We start from the raw sequence: 23,885 nt of genomic DNA on the forward strand, positions 1-23,885 counted from the left end.
AGGGATTTTTAATAGTAATTCCATAGACCTGTCCCTGCAGGAATAAAAAGAAACATTTTGAGTAATTTGATTTCATTATACATGCCCTTTTATTACAGTTATAACTCACCATCCTAAACTGTTTTTTTTTTTTAATTTCATCCTTAGTAGAGAACTGAAATCTCTCCTTTTTTAGAAACTTATGTTTTATTGTAGCCTGTACTTAGGTTTTATTCATTCCTCTCAGGCCTGTTTACAAACCTACCATCTTCCTGCTTCCACTTAAATGGCTTCAAAACTGGTCAGATGAATTTATCAAAGAAAAAGTCCTTCTAGGGCTAGGAAATACTAGGCTGCACAGATCAGCTCTGAAGCAGCCCTTAGGCTCCCAGCTGCTAATAATGAGTGAAAATGCCAGAGGGTGTATGCCTGTCACTCTCATTTTTCCATTCTTGCTGGCTTTGGAAGCTGCCAGACACAGAGTGATAGGCTGGACCCAAACGGACCTTAGAACTAACACTGTGCATCTGCTTTTATGCTGTAAAATGTTTCTTTATCTGCTTTCTTCATGAAATGCTCAGTTTTCAGGTTTAGACCTCCCATATTTAGAACAACACCTCTTTACCTCACAAAGGCAGCAAGCTTAGTTCTTGATAGCTACAGTGTAAATATTCCCTATTACTACAGATTCCAACCCTTAACTGGCCATGTAGAGATGTAATACTCTGCAGTCTTTCTTGTGCACATCTGTTTGTTGTACTGGTGCTTCAGCAGGGTAGGCAAGAATTGGAAACTTAGAGACCAACCTGTGCTTTGATTAGAAACCAAAGTGAGAATCATCATGGTCTTCTTTGGCAGTAGAACAAGGCCAGCATGAAAAGCATGTACCTCTAATACTCTCCCAGTGTCTAATCAGTCAATAGCTCTGCATGTCTATAGAGCTGGGGACTTTCCGGAGTGATGGAGGTGTACTTCAAATTCAGGTGTGTATTCTTCTTCCTCTTTCTGCTCTTTCTCTGTAGAAGACATGAAAAAAAAAAAAACCAAACTGGCATGCAAGTATCACATTTCAAGGTCTTTCCAAATGCTGCTACCAAGACAATCTAGAGGAAAGAATGAAAAATGTATTTAAGCTTCTCCATTGCTTGTGAAAGTAATAAAAAAGTAAAATGATATGTCTTTCTTAGTGTTCAGTTTAGTCTTGTGAATTTTGATCACAGCAATGAATTGTTGTGACACAATTCACTTTAGGGATAGTTTTCCTGCATTGTATTTTATATGATTAGACCAAAGTCACACTTCTTATAATCAAACTAAATACCACCATTCTGTGCATTTCACTTAGGGCAACACAACAGCACCTGTACCTGTAGTGGTGGAATGAAACTCTTCCTGGTGTGTGAAAGGGTTGCTTATTTAAAGTGTGAGGTGGGATTTACCTGTAGCCTATGGGTGAGAATAAAGGAAATAAGACCTTTTTCCTCATTATTTGTATTGCCTTAACTGAGCACACCTCAGGAACTGGTAGTCCTTGATGAAGTGTGGTTCAGATTCCTAGACAGCATAATTTAAAATGCCAGAAGATGAGTGTTGAAAAATAAGTGTACACAAGTAAAACAAAAACAATGAAAGAAACCAAGGGCTGAAAGTTAAGTAACTTGCTGTAGGTATCCTAATCTATTGAATTCTGGTTTTGGGGGGAAAAGAATAAATCCTCCAAAAATGACATTTTGAAACAAGGCCAACAGAAATGCACAGGCAAGAAAATAAAGATTTTTTCCTCCTGTCCTTCAGATCACTGTCTCCATACTAATGTAATTTTATCAGCTGACTGAGCTGTGGGATGCTCCAGAGCCAGATGTGGCATCTTGACAGACCTTGGCAGTCTCTCAGACTCTTCAGTGAATGTGACCCAGGTAGGCCTGGCAAAAAACATTGACTTTTGGTTTCACACACAATGTATATTGGAGGATCTATGCATTTTTCTCTCCTAGGAATATGATTTTATGACTTGGCATGCTTTTAGTACATATGATAGCAAGAGGAACACAACATTAATAAACAGACATCTGTCATCATGGAAAAATTGTTACTGCATCTTCTGCAGTGTTCTTTTTTTTATTCTTCAAGATATTATTTAAATCTAGTAGTAGCAACTAATGGTTTTAAAACCATGAATGCATGGATTTTTACTATGACTGCAGAGGAGCAAAAAGGAATGAAAGAAAGAGAGACCATATGTGTAGTATATTTGTTGTTACAGCTTGCACTGATTAAAACTGTGTTTGTCATATTATACATCATTGTACTGTAGTTGTAGTAAATGTTCCTTGTAATGCATTTTCAAGTACAAAAATTGCCTCAGAAAAGAGCTTTTAGGAAACTAATTTTATTGAAACCAATGAAGTGTTGACACATTGCCTGATGTGGATTTGTTTAAGGAGGCATATTTTAGGTTATAAAAGTACAGTCCTTAAGGCAAAAATCAGTGACTGCTTGGTATAGTGAGTGAGAGAACACTGCAACAGTATGTTCAGCAAGAAACCCCTCATTAATCCTTTCCTGTAATTCTACCCTATTCACCTTCCCCCTTGCCTGACTCAATAGAATTTAAAACCTGCTGTCAGCACAGCAACTAACCCAGAACCCATTCATTACTCAGTCAAGGCATTTGAAATGTTTGCTGATTTGTCCATGAATGGGAACACAGTGTAAATCTGGACTGAGGAAAGCTTTTTTCTCCTTGTCAGTTTAATTGCTCCTGTGTAATGTGTTCAAGTGTTAGGAATCATCGGGGGTTTTGACACCCTCGTCTGTTTGAATGGCCATAGCATTTCACCTCACCCAGCCCCCCGACAACCTGAATGTTTGCAGCTGAAAGAAAATATGCATCACTTACTAAAAGCTGCTTATTCTTATCAAACTGGGCCTCTGGCACTCCCAGCAAATTTCTGGTGCCTCAAGCTTCTGCTAGAATTATATATTAAAAAGCAGGCATCCTCCTGCTCCCCAGATTTGACAGAATAAAGTAGTGTAATAATTAGAGGAGGAGACAATTAATTCAGTGACTCAGCTGTTGTCAGAAGGCTCCATGCTACAATTTTGTAGGACTTGTTTTGAATGGACAAAAAGGGCAAACAGCAATTTTTAGAGTATTTACACGGTCCCCATGGTCCCATTCTTCAGTCAATGGCCTCTCTAGACTCAACAAACTCAGTTGCAAGCAAGTTGTTCAACTGGACTCTCAAGAAAATGTATGTGTGTCAGTCATTTTCTTGATGTACTAGCATCATTTGCTGCTGACATAAAAGAAAGACAGCAGGGGACACTTGGACATCTGTGGTGAAGCTCAGAGGGCTGCTCCTTTTGGCAACTCTGTGTCAGGTTTTTGTATGCATCCTGCCTCATGAGTAGCTGTCTTTGTTAACTGGTAGAGGTTCTTTGCTCTTTGTTGCTTTGCCATCAGCAACAGAGAGAGGAGGGGGAAATCAAGTTACCATTTCTATTTTTGGTCAAATAATTAGCTGATTCAAGTGAAATTTCCCTTCTTTGGCCCCTCCAGTCCTTTACTCTCCCTCAGAACCATTTCTAAATTTTTTTATTACAGCTCCTGCTCCGGAAGCCTGTCTTTATACTCTGTATAACATTGTAAGCTTTGCTACCTGTGGTACAATGGTGTTCACACATATGTATGCACACACAGCCCCCAGCCAGCAATATAGTCATTGTCCAACATCAACTGCTCATACAAATCGCACTGCACCAATGGATCACCAAGACAAGTCAACAAATGCAATGCTTCCAACTGACCAAATAAATCACAGGGATAATTCCTCGCACGTTGGGGGAACTCCTCCCAGGCTGAACGTGACTCAAAATTTAAAAGCAAGGCACAAAACCGGCAGCCGGGCTCTCAGCTGCCTAAGCATACATAACTCTGAGATTGGTAGTGCTGTATTACCTTTCAGCTCACCTCCCCTGACTGTGCTTTCGGTGCTTTGGCCTGCAGAGATGCTTGACCTTGTTGAGCCTGGAGTGCTGATGCTTCTTTCGTAAATCTCTTCATTTCAGGCAACTGCAAAAGATATTTTTGGCGAATCTGTTCTGCTAATGCCTTCCTAACCTGCAGTGCTAAACAGTCACTACTTCTGTTAATTGTTGTCAAGTCCCATGCTAAGAAGTTTTTGCACTGCAGTTTAGGGTTTCATGCTAATCCAGTTGACATAGCTTGGATCAATTTGACCTGCTACTGCAGTTGTCCTCCTTTGATCCAGAGCAGTTTGTAATTTGACCTATTCAGATGACTTTCTTATAATAGCCCTAGCAAGACAAAACCAAATCAACTCCATTTATCTTAATGGGCTTTTTTTCAGACATGAGGTTTTGCCGATCTTTTGTGCAGAAGAAAAAGGAATTTGTGTATCTGATGGGCTTTGAAATACCATCTGGTGTTTAATGTTCTTGTGCTCTGTTCTCATAGTGCTGTGCTGAATCATATCTTCAAAGTTCAACAAGCATTCACTCACAGCCACCACTCAATACGATGTGTCATTATCAAAGGTTCGGATTTACCAAACGCAGCCTGCAAACAAAGCAAATTTTACAGACACTTCTCCCTGAGGCTCTGCTGGCTGAGAGGAGTCTTCAAGTGTGAAGCCTGTGTGCCTTACATCTTTAGCTGCTATTAGGATACACAGCAATCCTGTTTAACCTCAAAAATCATTGTTTGAGACATAATCATAGATATTAGAGGAACAAGAATGGCTTTTACTGGGGATGTGTGAACCTCCTAGGAGCTGAGCTTTTGAGATCCAACCTGTTTTAGAGGTGACAAAACTGGATTTCCCAACAACCTGCATCTCTCTTTTTTCAGTACTTCTCTATTTATTCAGTATTTCAGTGAAAATAAAAAATACAAGCGTATTTAGTTTTATACTGAAGAAGCTTGTGTTATACACAGAAAATAGGAAAACAGCTCTCCTTCCCAAATGAGATTACTCACCAACAGGTGACCTACATATAATAGACAGCATCTGTATCTTTAAATGCTGTTCTTTGCTCCTGCTTTTTTTTTTTTTTTTTTTTTTAATTTTTTGTTTTAGCCATCTCTAGATGGAATCTTGGCTTCCTTGAAGCCAGTGGCACAGTGCCCAGAGACTTCAATAGGGTCAAGATTTCACCTTCTGTGTATTTAGTTTTCCACTCGGTTTACTCTGAACTCCATTTTTCATTGCTTTTTTTTTTCTTCTGTGCCTTGCGTCTGCTTCTTTCATTCTTTCTTCCCCTTCCCACACCTTTACTGAAGCACAGTGTGAACCAAAGGACTTCTGAGATGAACTTACAATCTGTTAGAAGTCATTTCAGAAGCTAGAAACCCAAAATGCTAAACCCTGTTTTAAATAAAAATGTATGCCTGTCATGTTTCTGTCATTGTACACGATTTCCCTATGCTTATATTTTTCCGTGTAAATAGACATAGATGTGTATTAATAACTTGTTCTTTAAATTAGAATATTTGTTAATCAGACAAATAATTTCCTTTTGCATTTAGTTAAATTAATAGGCTTACAAATGCTAAAGCTCCTTTGTGCGAATACGTATCAATGAATCTTTTAAAGGTACTTTAATTCCTGATCTTGTGCTTAGAGTTTTCATAAAAACAATAGTGTATTCTGGGGTTTTTTAATAATGATTGGAATGCTTTTGTATGAGATACAACTGTGGATCATTTTTTGCATAATATTCATGATTTTTTTTTTGCATAATATTAATGATAATTCCCCCAAAATGCATTTTTACTTTTATACATCAGCGAACACTTCTGTTTGAGTAAATGATCCATCCTTGACTCATTGTGTATAGACAGAGAGATCTGCCTTTGATTGTTGTTTTAACACACTGGAAGTCTGCCAATGTTCTCTGGAAAGAGGAAGAGAGCATTAATGATAGCACTGTGAAGCTTGCCGTCCTTTAAACTTAGACTAAATTTAACCCCCACTGGTCATTTTTTCATACTGAAATGGCTACTCAGGCTAGTCAAAAAACACAGAGTAATAACTGCTGTGATTTGGAAGTAAAAATCTTTTACAAGTGCAGAACATGACACATTTAAATTCTTCTCATGGCACTTAGAGGACTATGATTAATGAATTTGTTATCTATCAAAAAGCTTCAGTTTGTGTTATCTGTCAAAATGTTTCTCTCATGCTGCCTGGTGTGGGACAGGATTTATAGTAAAGAAAAATCTCTCATCCATCCATAGTACCTAAATCTATCAAGTCTACACATCCATGCAAATAATATTAAATGATAGATTTATCACTATCTGGAGATTTAGGGGGGAAAAAAAAAAAAAAGGACAAAAAAAAGGCAGAAATTTTAAACAGTGTTCTTAAACCCCTTGAAGTTATTTCCTTCCAGCTTCTTGAGCTACAGAGTGTTCTCTTTCTACCATCAATTTCTTACTAAAACTAAAATAAGAACTTGCCAGTGATCAAATGACTTTGTTAGTAATGTTCAGTAATTTTTTTTAAGGTTTTCTTTTATTTTGTACTCTTTGGAAGATGTCTGTAATATGTCTGATAAAAGTCATAGATTTTTACACAGAGAAGTCATAATTGCTCTGCTTTGTTCTCTAGCTCTTCAGCTTTCACAGAGAAACTTGCCTGCACCTTGCATACAGCACACTTCTCTCCATCTGTGAGGCAGGGAAATCTCTGAGTTATAGCAGCAAATACAGAAAGAGGAGAGGAACATATGGCCTGTCTTAGTCCTCCCACCCCTCCCCCTATTACCTTGTGATTGCTCTCTCTCATGCATTTACATTTTTAAATCGGTTCATATAATGTTTTATCAGTCTTAGACCACTAGTTGGGGATTGCAGACATGCCAGTTTCTGCCATGTAGTACACATTATATCATAGTGTTTGCTCAAAATGAAGGGGCCTTTGAGATTTATTAAATCATGAAATGGGCATACTAGCAGAATTTCTGAGCTCCTAAGATCTTGCATATTGCAGCCAATTGAGATTTCTGAGATAAGAATGTGTGTTTTTCATAAAAATAGTGTTTGTCACTTGCTGTGATTTCTGTTCAGCTTCCTGCTCATGTAGAAAGCTGGCTTACACCTCATGCTGTAACCTCTGGTTCACCAATAAGATCAACAGCGGTAACTTGATAAATTTGTGTCCTTTTTCCCCTTCGCCATGTTTGCTCACATCATTGCCAATTTATTAACCAACACCCACCAAGTTCATTACTGAATAGACAGCTTGATTTTTCTGTTGTGCTAAGCACAAACACAAGAAACAGCTCCCTCAGGAAGACAAAAATGTGTTTATTTTTTCTAAGATTATTGGATGTAATCAAATTAAGTGAAATTGTGTCCTTGGGCCTAATTCCAACCACCTATTGGTACACATGCATCAACCATTATTAAGCTCAGTGCAAGTTCTATGTTTGGAGAAGTATGCTATTAAGGCTTAGAGTAACCACCAGAAATTTCATGGGGTTTTTTTAAGCTATTCATTATGTTTGCTGTTCAGTAGAATTAACTTATTATATTGCTAAAATTTGTTCCTTTTAAAACACTCCAGAAGGTTTGTGGGGGGTAATGGAAACAATTTTTTTTTCTTTAATCCTAGATGTGCCAATCAAGAGTAGTGGTCTCCTGGATTTGCTGCTCATAAACAAGAAGGAACTGGCTGGGTTCTTGTCTCAAGGATTTCTCGAAGAGAAAGTGGTAACTTCTTTGTTTTAAAAAAATCACATATTAAAAATAATTTTGCATATTTGCTTGTGAAAATGTGTGATTGCTTAAAATATGTAATGACAACAAAGTCATTAAATGCAAGGAACCAGTGAAACATGAAAAAAAAGGGGGAACCTGAACATCATTTCATGTACCTTTCAATCCTGACCATTCCATGCCCTAAAAAACAAAAGCTGAAGCCTAGTAGCAAGAAATTTGTTTTCAACCCACTTGTAAATTAGTTAGTCAAGCCTGACATCTAAAGTGCCTTAGTGGGTGTAATTAAGTCTAACTAGTTCTGGCTACTTTCTCAAATGTGTAATAAAAAGGATGAAATAACATCTCTAGATGTACTTGTTTTCTAAAGTGAAAACCAGAAAAGTTCAGAGAGATGAATATTATAATAGCAATATTTTTACTGAAGTAGATTTATGTGCTGTAGCTGTTCTCTCCCATGCTCTGATGATAGCAGTTGCATTCCCTTCCAGCATTCCTCCTCCTACACTTTCCATACTTAGTCATTATCAAATGCCTCCATCTTGTTAAAATAAATGGTACTTAACCCTTGTTTGATGTTTGGAATGTAAGGTTGCTGAAATTATGACTAGAAGGATACGAGAGTATGCATGGAGAAGTATTCAAAATTTAAGGATTATTCACCCAAATAACTGAGTTGTAGTCTGTTAAACTTAGAACAAATGTTTTGCTCGAAAGCTCTGATTCAATTAACAATAATTGACCCAATATATTAGAAATTATGCATATAATGCTACTAATGCTGTTTTGTTAGCATAATATGATATCTAAAATATAGGCTTTTTCCTAGTTCAATTTGTGTCTAGACCTTATAGATTAATTTTTAATTGTCTTTTCCATTGTGTATGTAGCTGGTAGGTAAAGAGTAGGAAGATGAGGAGAAGCATGGATATCTTTGCCTGATCACCATGGGGTGTTTGGCAACTAATTTGGAGAGCAAATAGATGCTTGACTTCCATCATCCCTCATGTAGGATTGTTCAGGTTGTTTTGTGAGGGGGAAAGGAAGTTTGTTACTGAGCAAAGCTACCATTTCAGCACCTTGAGGATGTGGAACACCAGGAGTTGTTCAGAGGAGGCAGATAGGTACAGACCCCTTCCAACTCCCTTTTCTCTGTCAAAATCTCCCTCATTTTCAAGACAACAACCTTTTGAACCAGTTGCAAAAGTGACATGATGCGATCTAATGTCATGAGAAGCCTGAGTTGAGACCTTGAAATTATAGTGGGCTGGATGCAAATGAAAAGGCTCAAATAATCTAGTCAGGAGAGCAAAAGGAAAATAAATTCATTCCCTTCTAGCAAGGGAACAACACCTGAACCTCACAGCAGAGGTTAAGGTTGTTTTGCATCATACATTAGTTAAAACCTGGGTCCTGCGTTATGTAAACTTTCAAACTTGAGTGTTAGGTTTTTATCCAGTTTCTGTTTTCAATTAAAAATGAAAAAGGAAGAAAAAGTAGAGTGCAATTCATCTTGCAAAACAGGTTTTGTGGAGTTTTTGTTTTGCAAAGAACATGAAATACAATGAAAGCTCGAGAACAGAATGCAACTGCTATTCAAAAGGCTGTAAGGCCACAGCTTGCCATATACACAACGAAAACTTTTCAGAACAAAGGGGAACAAAGAAAAGGTATAGTAATGTAGCTTTTATACTCTTCACTAAATACTCTGATATTCAGGAGAGTCCATGATTCCTGGAATCAGCCTACTGCCACAGTGCAGTACCTTGTTGGTATCATTTAGCCTTATGAAATATGTGATGTTTAAACGTTTATCAATCTGCGAATAATTTTACGATGTTTCATATGAAGTTTTTTCCTCCCTCAGACTTAGGTTTTCCTTTCTCCCTGGCTAAACTTAAGGAAATTAACTAGAATACCTTTTCTCTGTTGTTTAGTTGTTCATTTTAAATTGTTGGCTTCTCAGCTCTAATATACCCTCTGACGGCTACCAAAGGGTATATTAGAGCTGAAGCAAACAGATCACAAAAGTAAACAGGCACAAAACACTGTATTTGTGTTCACTATGGACCCAGTCTGCTGGTGGACTGATAAGGTCGAATTGCAGCTGTGTTCTGAGTCAGACTCTCACAGGAGAAAAGTGTTAAGGAATAGGGAGGAGTCAGATTATTAAATAAATAAATACTTGCTTAGTCTCAGAAGTTGATTAGACTTGAGTGGCTTCTTTCGTTTTCTGCTTTTCCTCATTCTTTGAAATACTGTTTTACTCCTGATGAAATCTCCATTGGAGGAAACTCTTAATGTGCCTTCCACATCATTGTCTGCTACAATATTTCAGGCATTGCTTTAGTAAGAGTGGGGTTGTTATAATGTGGAGGTTGCAAAAGAACATGGAACAAGATAGTTCTAAATACTGTAATACAGTTGTTGAGGGAAAAGTAAATACTATTTCCTTGACATGCTTTTAGTTGATTGTTGATAACGTACCTAGCTTTGAACAGTGCTTTGAAGAAAATAATGATCTCTAACACCTCTAATAAATCCTTCTTAAATAAGTATGAGAGCATATGTGAAGACTAGTTGTGTTTGCTTCTAACACAGGACCTCAGACTTCTGAGTCCTTTGCTTCCATTTATAATAGTGTGTGATATTCAGCATGTCATTAAATCTTCATAATTGCCTGAGAAATCACCAAGATGATATTAGAAAAAGTAGAAAGGTCTCTTGGAAAGAGTTCAGTGTCAACTGAACTCTGTGCACCCCTAAAAGGGGCTGCACAGCTCTGGTTGTTCCCCATACTGCCAGATTGTGTTACTGACTTGTTCTCTGTTAGCAGTGCTTCCTAATGTAGTGTAAACTTGTCTTCATTGCTGTCTGTCATGTGTCTCTGTGTGTAAGGTGGAAACCCTGACAGAGGCACTAGGCAACAAAGACATTTGTCTCTATTTCATGTTCCAGTTCATAATTCTTTCCAGAAAAATATGGTTTCTGCTTCTTCTCATTCAGTTGTCTATCAGTTTGGCACAGCAGGGAAGATTCCTCACTCCTCAGTTTCTCAGTTAATGTTGATGAGGACTGTTCTTTACCGGAATGAAATTTTCCCTCTCTTCCTTCGTAACGAAGAACAAGAGCTTATCCTGAGGGAGAAAATTAGGCCATTTTGGAGTGATTGAACCTAAGCCAACTCTATATGCAATAACAGTTGGAGTTACTGGAGGGACCTCTGAAGATTGTGATGGGAGGAGGACAGATAGGAGGAGCCTCATGTTCGCAGGCCCTAGTACATGTGGGAGATTTCAAACACCCTAATATCTGCTGAAGGAACAACACAGAAGGGCATAAACAATTCAGGAGGTTCTGGAGTGCATTGGCAGTAACATCTGACACAAGTGTCAAAGTCAACAAGCAGAGGTGCTGTGCTGAATGTCCATATATACACACCATATATACACACAGATGTATATGTACATATATACACACATATACAACAGGCAGTGACCATATGATGGTGGAGGTCAGGATCCTGAGAAGAGGGAACAGGGTAAAAAGCAAGGTCTCCGCACTGGACTTCAGGAGAGCAAAATTTGGCTTCTTCAAAGTTCTGCTTGGTAGAGTCCTACAGGATAAAGTCCTGGAGGGAAGAGAGGCCCAAGAAAGCTGGTTAATATTCAAGGATCACCTTCTCCAAACTTAAAAACAGTTTATCCTTTTAAACTTAAACAGGGGAAGTTCAGGTTAGATATAAGGAAGAAGTTTGTTACAGTGAGGCAGTGGAACAGGTTGAACAAAGAAGTAGTAAATGCTCCATCCCTGGCAGTGTTCAAAGCCAGGTTGGGCAGAGCCTTGGGCAACATTATCTAGTGTGAGGAGTCCCTGCCCATGGCAGGGGGTTGAAACTAGATGATCTTAAGGTCCTTTCCAACCCAAACCATTATATGATTCTATGATTCTGGTTCTATCCTAATGAGCAGGAAAAAATGTCAAAAGTCAGGCAAAAATGTCAGAAGGCCTAGGTGGATGAACAAGTTGCTCTTGGCAAAACTCAAACACAGAAATGAAACAGGGACAGGTTACCTGGAATGAATACAGAGACATGGTCTGAGCATGCAGGGAAAATATTAGGAAAGTCATGGTGCAGCTGGAACTGAATCTTGCCAGAGGTGTCAAAACAAGAAGGTCTTCTGTAAGTACATAGATGACAAAAGGACATCCAGGCAAAATGTGAGCCCACTGCCGAACGAGAAGGCTGAGCTACTTCACCTCCGTCTTTACTAGCAACACCAGCCTTCAGGAATCTCAGGGCCCTGGGAGCTGGGAAAGTATGGAGCAAGGACAATGTGCCTTTGGTGGAAGACAATCTGGTCTGTACTGGATCAGGTCACTCAGGCTGGTCTGAGTGGGGTCTCTGTCCTTAGAGATATTCAAAAGTAGTCTGGACACGGTCCTGGGCAACTGGCTTTAAGTGGCCCTGCTTGAGCAGGGAGATTGAACCAACTGACCTTCAGAGGTCCCTCCCAACATCAACTGTTCTATGATTCTATTAAGTGCAGTAGCTGTAATTACTATCTTTTCTTCAGAAAATGCCTCATTTGCAAATTAGTAAAACTAATTCAATATAAATAGAATGCTGTAGCATCATATTTGCAAGTAACACACAGCTGTAATTTTGTGAGCAGGTAGGGTAATTGTGCTCCATATGTGTATTTCTAGCAAGCAGCAATCATGAAATCAAATACACTATGCGAAAGATTTTATCCATTTATGGCTTGCTATTTATACTGAGCTATTTTGAAATTCTAAATTCAAGCTTAATATGTAAGAAATTCTAAATAATTGATAATATACTTAAATAATTAATCTCTGGAAATATACTTTTTCACAGAGAGTGTGCATCTATTTACATTTCACAGTGCTTGAGGAAAGATGGTAGTTGCCTTTGAATTACTAGAGTAATTGTCTATGGTGACTTGCAGGAAGCTTCACAGAAGTAAAAGGTGCCCCCCTGCTGTTTCAGTGCAAGTGAATAGCATAGAGCACCACTGTCAGAGAGAGTTGAAAAGTGTGTATTGTGGCATAGGCACTACAGATGCACCTGTCCTCTTCTTCCATTGATGGAGCAGAATTAGCCATTGGGGAGTTCGTCTGAAAAAGGGAAGCTTCATCTCCTCTTCTTCACCCATCCTCAGCTCGGAAATACTTTTTGTTCATAAATACCTTTTTGTATTCTTTAGGTGCTGAAGGTCTGGTTGATGGCAAGAAGCTCTTCAGTGGAGATATACAGCTAAGATGGCGTTTGGATTCCTCTGAGTCCCCTGGAGAGGTGCCACTGGGTACTCGGTCTTCTTGCCTAGATGTAAACAAAAACTGGAATTTCACTTTGCGTACAGGATGTCTCAATCTTGAAATCTGATTTCTCAGCAGGAAAACTCTGAAATATCAAAGGACAAATAGGTTGGGGGTGTGTCAAGACATGAGGTTGGGTTTGTGGTGGGAGGCTTTTTATTACGCACAACTTTTGCCACAGCATAGAGAAAATATTGCCACTTAAAATCCATCATATGCTAGTCATTTGTGCAATCACCTGTTCCACTCAAAGGAATAGATCTGAAAAACTACCAAATTCACTCTAACTGAAGCAAAGAATGTCCACAAATTCCTATTTCATTCAGTAAAATGAGGAAGTAGAGGATCTGTGCAATCCAGCTTTAAAGCAGGAGACCTTTGTGACTTTGTTGCTTTTTAAATTTCTATTGCTACTACATCGTCCAATTAATTAATATAATCTGCATGTAAAGTAACATTAAATTCAAAATGAAGTTTCTATAGTTCTGGGCATTCATGTACTAAGTATTTCTGGGCATTGATGTACTAAGTTTCCAAATGCTGTGGGTTATTAGTAGGTCCCTAAGCATCTTTTGAGGCAAACAGCACACCAAAATGGTATCCAGAATTTCACCAATAAGATGTGAAAACAGAGCAATATTCTCCATTTTTATTCTGCTATGTCAATTTATTTCCATAGCCATTGAACTTGTCTATTTTCTTTACTGTTTACTATTTGCAGAAATAGATGTGAATTAGTTCATACACATAAAAGTGCTTATAGCGCTTTACTGTGCCAAGCATGTTTTAATATTTTCCTATTTTACTGATACTTCTCTTCTTTCAAAAACTCTTATCAGACATAATTCCACCGAGAAATTGTTAAAAATCCCAAGAAAGTATCTCATTTTTTGCAATAGTAAAGCCTGGCAGGATTTAGTCTTTTCTCATCTTCTATTTCCTATCAGTGTTCTAAAATATCTTCAGTTGGTATCAGCTATTCTCTCAGGCATTACAGGGAATTCACATATGTGCTTACATTAGTTATTTTGGACTGTGTTATTTTTGGTTTTTGTTTAAATAGTGATTCAACATATGTTGGCAATAATATTCAACGAAATCAGCCAAAAGCACAGTTTCATGCAAAATAAAAATTAAAGTCACCATTCTTAATCTAAAAAAAAAAAAAAAGTGATATGAAATTAAATTGTTTCACATATTTGTGTTTTCCTTCCATTGCTGAATGTTGCCTCTATCCTGTAGAAACATCACTCCAGTACTTCCAATGAGTTTCAGAATTAATCATTTCTTACAGAAAGTATTTCTTTTACCACATTTCCCATAATCTGAAACATCTACTCCCGCATAATGTATATATGCTTGTTATTTACTGTAGGTTTAAAGATACAGTAGCATAATGTAGGAATTACACTACCAGTTGACTTAGCATCAGACGTGTTCCAAATAAATATATGATCTGCTGCCTTTTATTATTGTTTTACATGCAAAGCTGAAGATGGCCGCTTGAAAGAATGATCAGCTGCATTTTTCACCTTAAACCAGCTGGATTCCTTACAATGACAGTAATGTCTGTGTTGAAGGCATTGGACCTTGACTGTTGACCTGAAACAAGGATAATAGGTATGCTTTTAATCATCACTTGTCTTCCCCAGCTGAATGGACTCTAAACCGATGCATCAATATCATGCTCGATAAGGACAGAATTGGCTCTTCCTTCCTTTGTGGTCTTATACTCCTAACAAATAATCACCTGACTTTATCATCCTTTTAGGCAGTAACTATACATTCTTTGCACATGCAAAGTAAATTCAAATGTTCTTCTATCTATTAGAACAATTACAGAGGAAACCTGGAAGGCTGCCAAATTCCTGGTAATCGGGAAGGGAGGGGAAACTTCTTCAACTCTGATAGGCGATGGAAGATGACTTCCATGCCCTTTAGCTACAAATATTTATGAAATTGTCTCAAAAGAAGCGAGGTGAGAGTCGGGGGATAAGAAGGGCCTCATAGTTTATAAGAGTGCTTCTGAAGTTTGAAAACGATAGTCCCCATTGTGTGATGCCCCAGTACTCACGCCCCTGGTGAAAATGATCTTATGATACAGCATAAAATTTCTGCAGGGGTCTGTTGGATGCAATTCACAACAGTCTAGAAACACCCTATAAATCCTGTCATTAAAACCATCTGTGACTTATTTGGATGGCAATTGTGAAGAAGAATTCACCTTCAAAATGGATAAAGGAGGAATTGTTAGAATTGCCTAAGGGTCTGTCTGCCTAAACTTGTATGAAACCTCTCCACCCCCCCTCTTTCCCGTTTTCCATTTCAATGATACTGAAAATTAGGCTGGGGGGGGGGGGGAAAAAAAAGGTTGTACAGGAAAAACTACTTTAAGCATACTATCTCTTTGCCTAAAGTTTAGCATATGCCAAAGTAGACTATTACAAGTGAATTTTCATGAACACAGATGCTAACTGTGAAGGCATGTCCCTATAAAGCAAAGAAATTCAAGCTGATATTAGTACTTTTAGATCAAAAATATAGACTTTCTTGTGATCTTCAATTATGGAGAGCATGGTTCAAAGGAGATCAATTTGGGTTAACACACATTTATACACAAATTTAAGATCTGATCTACATTTGTGAAACCTGACACTGTTAACAATTTTAGAACAGAGAAAAAACACAAAAGCACACAGGCTCAGACATGATAACTAGCAGATCTTAACCCTAATCCTATTCCTCATCAGTAAAACACTTCTGATTTGCAGTTGAACTGAGATTTTCAGATGAGGCAGAAATCCCCATTTCCTTGATTATATTGTTTTCTCCTAGAGCCAGTCTGGGTGGAAGGGTTCTTCCACTACTCATGCTATTGAGGAACATAGGTTAAAAGTCTATATAGTTGGAGTAGAAATTTCAGTGACAAGTTCTGCCGTTTGCAATGGCGAGGGGATGTTCGGCGGAGTCACAGATGAAGCAGTTAATGTCAATCAGCAGTACTAGCATAACTGGGAGAAAGGTGTGACAGTATCTCTTCACTCTGCAGTTGTTGCCCTAGGGTGCGTCCAGAACTTCTCCATAAGAGAACAGATATGCATATGAAAAGCTTGTCCTGATACACAGACAATCAGACTGCCCAAGTAAGGGAGGCCTGGCTGGTCGAAAAAGGACTTTTTGCTGTTGCCACCATATAAGAGCTGATTGATGTGTTCTGAACTAACTGTGCTAGCAATCAAAAAACCAAATAACAACTGACAGTGCTTTGAAGGTGCTTTTCTTAAAAAAAATCATTATTGCTTTTTATCTATGGACATAGCTAAATTCCTGGGGAAAAAAAACCATCAGATTCACAGCCACAGGCACTCTGTAACTATCTCTAAAACAACTGCAGGTTTGTGATGGTGGAAATACTGTTTGGGCTGTGGATGCTCTGTGGTGACTGAAATAGCCAGGCAGATTGTCTGCAGTTACACGGGGAAGAACAGATCTGTTGACTGGTGAGGTAAAGGACAGCCCAGAGCAAGATAAAAAGAGAGAAAGGAAAAAAAATGCTGTCTGGAGACTGAACATCCTATTAGGTAAGTGGAGAGCTGTTGAGCTGAAGAAAAGCCCTTGCAAATTTACCCTGCTTTGATTGAATCTGATTGAATCTGATTGAATAGCTAAATTTTGCCCTGTTCCCCTTCAGACATGCTGAGCACTTATTGGTTGTAGAGGTCTACAAAAGGCATGTGGACTGTGTTAATTCACCCTTTGTTCTTGGTTTGTGCCTTATGTTGAAACTAAACAATACTTTGCTTTGAAAAACTGATTAATCACAACTTTTAAGTAAAATAATATGTATTGAAAAAAAAATACACCAAATAGGAAGTGAATAGTAGATTTCAAGGGAGAGCCTGAAAAAAATGGAGAGATTAACAAGGATCAAAGATGTAGCTGGGGCAGCATGGTGAGCAGCTAACACATTCCAGAAGGACTCAGAGTAAAGCAAGGACTCTGTTTTACAAAACAGAATTAATATTCATTTCTCATGTTTGCAAATCTTTCTTTTTCCTTTTTTTCTGGGGTTTTTTTTGGGGGGGATGTTTTGTTTTGTTTTTTTAATTTTTTTAGTGACAAAGAACGTGTAAATGTGCAATGCTTGGGTTGTTGACTGTGCAAGATGTCTAACCATGTCTCTTCTTAAAACCAGGCAGGAGCTAAATGGAGGAGACTCAGAATATACCCCAAAGCAAACTGTTAACCCCACCTTGTTGTAGGAAGTCTCTTGTAACTAAGAAATCTTTCCTAGAGCTGAAGATGCCACACACAGATAACTTTGCTGAAGCAGTGAGTTTCTAGAACCAGTTTTTTGTATTTGTCTTTTCCTGGAAACAGAACAGATTTCACCTGTGCCAAGCTGTGAACTCCACCGAAGAGGAGTCTTCAGAAGAAGGTGTGCTTTTCCCCAGGCACATTCTGTGGGCAGAAGGAAAGACCCTTACTGTTTTCACAAGAACTAATGTACGTATGATTTTTGTGTGTGTGTATTTAAATATGCAGAATCCAAACGGTTGCCCTTTCTATGAGACTGAAAATAAGCTCTCTTCTTGGAGTCTATTTACAGTTCTTACATAAATAACTTGAAACCTGTTCACTTACAGATGAGTTATAGTTGTATACTGTGAATTGCATTTCTATGATGATAAAGAGAGTTTGTAGTTCTTGCTGTACAGTAGAAAGCTTTTTTTTTAAAAAAAATAGATCTAAAATTGTAAATTCTCTGGACTGACTTCATCATTTTTACCTTTGATTTATTTGGGGAATGAAGTAATGAACTATGAAGCTTTTAGCTAGCTCTAATTTTGCCTCAGGAATGCCTCTGCCCATTGTAAATTAGTGTCATGCATTAGGCACAAATACAGCTCTATTTCAGTCCATTTTACGGCCATGATTCACTAGAAGAGAATATAAAGTTGGGAATTTCTAGTTTTCACTCATTGCTTTTTCAGTCAATTCAGCTTTCTCATCGTCCACAACACTTGCTCTCAAATCAGTGATTGTGTTGATTTATTGACAAACCAGAGTTTACAGTAAATGTCATCATAGGGTAACATTACCTGAAGCACATGTACTGAGTGACTGAGTAGGAGTTGTCACAATGGATTATTCAAGACCACTTTCCAAAACCAGCATATATCACAAAAAGACCAAGCCAACTAGTAAGATTATATATTTCAGAATCCTTATTAGCTATCATATAGAGTCAAAAAAATGAAATGGGAAAGGTTAGTGACACACTGAAACTACTCGTATCCGCTGTAAGTTTTAACTGCACAGAATAGCTTCAGAATTAGACAAGCACAAAGGTGATCTTTACAATTGTTCTGTCTAACCTGTATTCTATCTGGCTCTTCCTTTGCATAAGCTTGCACAATTTTATTAGGTGGTCTTTGCTTGATAATTGAAGCATCTAATGTGGATTAGGTCCTGCTTCTGCGTGAGTCCAAATAGTTGCACCAATTCCAGAGTTTGCCTAAGATTCAGATATTCGTGTATTCTATTCAAATATTGACAGGTTTATATTTCCTTTCAAATAAGGAAGTAAAAGAGTTCTTTAACCCTTAGCAAAAGTGATTGCTCTTCTTAAACTAAAAAAAAAAAAAAAAAAGTCTTATGCTTAACGGATTTTGCTCCTCAGCTTTTTTCTGACTGTTTTTAGCAACAGATGAGTCAAAGAGATAGCATGTAGCATGAGCTTGTTTTGTAACCAACCAACCTTTCTGCTAACTGTGGCACAGTTATATGAGAGGAATTTTAAACAACAGTATGTCCAGCAGCTAGATAAGCAAGTGTCTTGCTGAGAAAGATGGAAGCCTCATGGTAACTCCTCTGTCAGAAAGCAATGGGAAATAAGAGCCGTCATCCTAGAAAATGACAAAGCCATTTCTAGTCCCTGTAAATTAGCACTCTATCTTTCACTGAACAAATACAGTGTTAAAGGTGTTGGCCTGTAAACCAAACACAGAAAAATGTCATACTGGTATCAGAGTGGAACTATTAATCTCTGTTTGAAATGAATTATAATTATTAAATTGCTTGTATTATAAGCAAGCCTTCCTAGAAACTCTCTTCTTAAAGAGAAAGGCAAAACACTAAACCACAAAATGTTTCTTTTCCAAAGAGCCTGTGAACTAAACAGATAGAGGTGGCCCAAGAGGATGTTAAGCATATTGTCCCGGTGCTGATTAGGTTAGTGGCAGTTCTAGAGAGAAACAATAATTTTCCTCAGCCCCCAGTCTAGTTACCTATTCACTTGGCCACATGGGCTGATAAGTGATGACAGTCACACACAAAATAATTTGAAATATGCTCTCTAATTCCTCTGTGTCTTTCTCTTGTACATCTATCTGTTTCTGGCTGGGTAAGACTTTACCACTGCCTTTCTAATAACACTTTTTTTCTCTCTCTCATTTTCCTTTTAAGCCGCTTATTAAAGAGAACACCAGTATGCAGCCAGTCTGATAGATTAGCTTGTCTATATAGTGATTTTTTAAGTGATTTCCCTCCTCCTTCTTCCTATGTTTTGGTCAAAAATATATAGTTTCCATCTGATTATGGCTGGCCTTTCTCAACCTTTTGTACAGGGTTGATTTAGATTTTCCAGCTCAGTCACAGCAGGAAAGGTAAACCATGAACCACATGATGATATTGGCAGTGTCAGACAGTGGAAATGAAGTCTCCGGGGGATACCAATTGACATTTCAACACTTTGGCTGCCAAAGAATGGGCTTACACACACACACACACAAAAGTTACAGGGGGGAAAAAAGATCTTACATTTTGAAAGTTGAAAACACAGTGAAAAAACTAGCATGCATTTCTAAACGAAAGTAAGCATCTAGTTTACTTCATGTGTGTCTTTACATAACAGATGGAGATTGACCTTAGATACTTCCTGCCCTCCAAAAACACCACTTAGAGTTCCCAGGAGTTACAAGTAACTCAGACACACTTGAAGAAGTGAAGACATATTTAAAGTGGGCCTAGGATTGTTTTGTTCCAGTAGATATTACAAGGATGCAGAGCTCCCTTAAAAATGTAATTCTTAGGTGAATTTTATAATTGAGTAGGCCTAATTTTTAATTCTGATTTACATTTGACTAATACCAATACAGCTCCATATCCTCAGCTGATTCTAATCCACACAAGAGTCAAACAGGAATCCTTCTGAATGTTTTTGGCAGAGAGGCATTTTCTCATCCAACTCCTGCATTCATATTTTTTTTCAAGCTTTAAGTAATATTTCTTTTTTCTTTATTAAAAAAATATGTGAGAAAACAGAAGAGCACATTCAAGTCATATTAAACCCTCTGACTTCTCCATCCCCTTTTCTCTTTCTTCTTTCTTTTCAATGACATTTCCTATGATGAGCACTCAGAAAGAATAGCTATTGCCTCTCTTGTCAGCTTTGTTTCGTCAGCTCTGAATGCTGGGTCTTGCTTTGCCATTTTCAAGGTCTCTTTCAATCGCTTGAACACAGCTGGTGCTTCAATCAAGAGCTCATACCATGAAGAAGCTGGCAGTTGATCCCCAACCAACTATGTGGAAGATATATAATATATTTCACAGTACACAGTGGAATACCCTTTTCATTTCATCATTGAGAGAGACTGCTTCACTGAGGAGTTCTTCTATACAAAAATATTAATAATGTCCTTTTCTCCTCGGGGATGTGAACGTTTGGGGTTTGAACCTCAGTGACCCCTGCTTGTCAGGTTGGTATGACTTTAACAAATTCAGTAAAAGAAGACTTTTTGTACCTTAGTTTATGGTTTCATTAGCTTTATTTTTGAGAATGTTTTTTAGTCAGTTCTTGGAAGAAATTGTGGGAATTAAAGGCTGTGAAGAGAGTCTGTGGACACCCAAACATCACAGAACTGTGCAATTAAATGGTGCTATACAAGAAATGCTAACAGATCTGAATACTCTCACATTTGTTTTCATTAATTATTTTTCAGTTATCAAAGACAGAACTTAAAACTCTTGCTTTTTCTTTTGTTATGTGTTTACATGTTAGTGTATTAATCGATGGTTTGAAATTGTCACGCAAAATTCCCACTAACTTAAGTAAGGACTGAAATGTAAGTGTAAATCTGTGAGTATTGCAAGAATTTTTGCACCAAGTCCTCCCTTTAAAGGGGAAAAATCAGCTGCCAGTGAAGCATGAGGAGCAGGACTCACAGCAAACAGGGCGGACGCCCTAAGGATGGCTTCTGAACCAGTACCTTTTGCAAGCTACTGTTTTGATTATGGAAAAAGGGTTTGCAAAAGCCAACGTGTGCACAGGAAACGTGGCAACAAGTCTACCTCTTTTAAGCTAGAGAGGGTCTCTGTGGTTGTCTGGTACTTTCAGGACCAGACTGGCACTATTTGTGTTAGTCTGGTCCTGAAAAGCATGTGATTCTCTAAGATGATTGAGAGTCTTTAGTTCCTATTAGCCTTGTTGAAGTAGGATCTTAGCACTCAAGCAAGAAAGTTCATTCAGTTCTGGTTTCCTCTTATGCAGTGAGTTAAAAGAATTTTGTGAAGCACTTTTTCTTGATTTTCTTTCTTGATTTACATGTACAATCTAAAGTAATGTGCTTATTAGCATATTTGCTTTTAAAATGTGACAATTTTAAAGTCAGTTAGAATATGTTAGAAATGTTCATAAAAGATAAACATCTGCCCTCTTTTTATATGGGGTATAAGTATTCTTCCTTACAGTTCCTAAAATAAGGATCAGGGAAAAGAAAGACACTGGGGTCTCTTAGAGTTGTAAAGAATATATTGAAAAGAAAACATCCGAGTGTGAAAAATCTGAAGCCCATTTAGTAATGGGTTTGGGGAACTCTGCATTTTCACTTCAAACACAGAAAACCTGCCAGATGGAACACATTTCCAGCAACACTCAAAGCAAGTGGAACGTACAATATTTACAGAAAACTGGCTGCTTAAGTGGTTTGGTGTGCTCGTAGAACATTTTTTCCTTCTCTTTAATTTTCTCCACTCCCTCTTTCTCTTGCATGAAATGACAACAATGGCTAGTTTAGCAAGTTAAGATGTCAGCGTGGGTTTCCTTCACTACAAACGAGACATGCCATTGTCAGTGACTGATCTAACAACAGGCGCACTGGTCTGATAACTGAAAGCTGTTCAGAGCTGTCCTTGGGCTTTTCTCTTTCTTCTTCACCTTTTCAGAGTAATTCTACCTTTTTTTGGGAATGGCTCTTCTCCTTATCTTAACACCCAGATGCTCATTGTAAACAAATTGCTTTTCTCTTAGACAATTCATTTTGGAGATTTTCCAAATACTAGTTCCAAATATTAGTTCATCCTTAAGTGAAGCACACTGCTCACGTTTTACAAAGGCTTAAATGTAGCACTCTAGCCAACATTCGTAAGGGTAAAGTACAGTATCACCATAGTGAGATTTGGTCAATCTGGGAATTCTTTCAATATAGCTAATGAATTGACGCACATAATTTCACAATTACTTGACCTAAGGGGAGACAGCTCCCATCTTTAATTTCTCTAATTTTATTTTAAACATAATTCACCCAATGTATTCAGTTATGCGTTTAATTCCTACGGAAAAGATATGCTACCTATATTTAAACAACTTCATATGTTTGCATAGAACAAGTATTTTGGTTGTAACACAGACTTGTGGTAAATCATACTAAATTAAGACAAAAGGTTCATGTTTTCTAATTCTGTACTGACATGAATGGAAAATTTTGACTGAGCAGGAATTGCAGATGCCTCATTTCCAGGCATTTTAAACTTCAGTTTTTAAATATCCAATAGCTGAAACACCTAATCTTGAAATTAATAGCTTTCCTGAGAGTTTAATTAGATCATCTACAGGGGTTATCTTTGGCATTCTGAAATTAGCTTTGTTGCAGGCACTTGGGAGGACAATTAAGATCCATCTTATTAGCACTGAAGGTTAAAACTCCAGTACTGTCTTGTATCAGGACATAATCTTTAATGCTTCACAGCTCTAGTTTCCATAGTGAACTGCAGTGGAAACAGTAGAGGGGGGAAGGGAAACAGTCAGACCTGAAAAAGCTAAATAAACATCCAGTGTAAGGAAGTTCCTTCAGGCTTTTTATTCAATGAACTTGACTGATAAATATGACTCAGAAGAAGAAACAAAGCTAGTGGAGATTAGTGAACTACAGTGAGATCAAAATATTCTCTTAATTCCTAAAATGATGTTTAAAGAACAGGGTATTTATATGTTGAAGTTGTTGAAGTACACTTTTTTTTTTTAAATGGAGGAATGTTAAATATAAACTGCATTAAAAATTCTTCTGGTAATCAGATACATTTGTTCAGAATGAAATTATTTCATTTTCATTTTGGTTAGGAAATACTATGCTTTGACAGCTGTACTGATATTAAGCATGAAAGTAATGCGAATGAGTTTACACTCACATAACTACGGAAAAGATTTCAAATCTCATAATCCCTTCTTAAAAATGCACACTGTGTTATGCAGTTGTTGGACATGGCCTATTTCTAGATTCAACATCATCGATTATTTGTAAAGGTATTTGTTTAATGGAAATAAGTATTTTATAAACCTACTTTTTTCTATGATAAAAGGAGGTCGTTGTATCTTGCTTGCTGACTCTACACCTTTCGTAGAAAACCTCCTTACAATAACAAGTAAAATGACCCTCCAGGGTCATGGGATAACACACATGGGTTGCTGCTTGGGACTTTTTTTTTCTTTCTCCTCCTCCTTCCCTGTTTTTTTTTTCGCCTTTGATTTTTCCTTGCT

General features: G+C 37.7%; 1 protein-coding gene across 1 annotated transcript in view; it reads left to right on the top strand.

Annotated features, from left to right (window-relative positions):
* Nucleotides 1-23,885, top strand: part of LOC115601017 — a gene marked incomplete at its 3' end in the record, with an annotated part of 58,430 nt that overhangs the window by 18,753 nt on the left and 15,792 nt on the right. Inside the window, 2 exon segments of the mRNA XM_030470546.1 lie at nt 12,958-13,079; nt 15,905-16,068. Coding sequence (XP_030326406.1) covers nt 12,958-13,079; nt 15,905-16,068 — 286 coding nt within the window.

The sequence above is a fragment of the Strigops habroptila genome, chromosome Z (genome assembly GCF_004027225.2).
Source record: "Strigops habroptila isolate Jane chromosome Z, bStrHab1.2.pri, whole genome shotgun sequence".
Lineage (NCBI taxonomy): Eukaryota > Metazoa > Chordata > Aves > Psittaciformes > Psittacidae > Strigops > Strigops habroptila.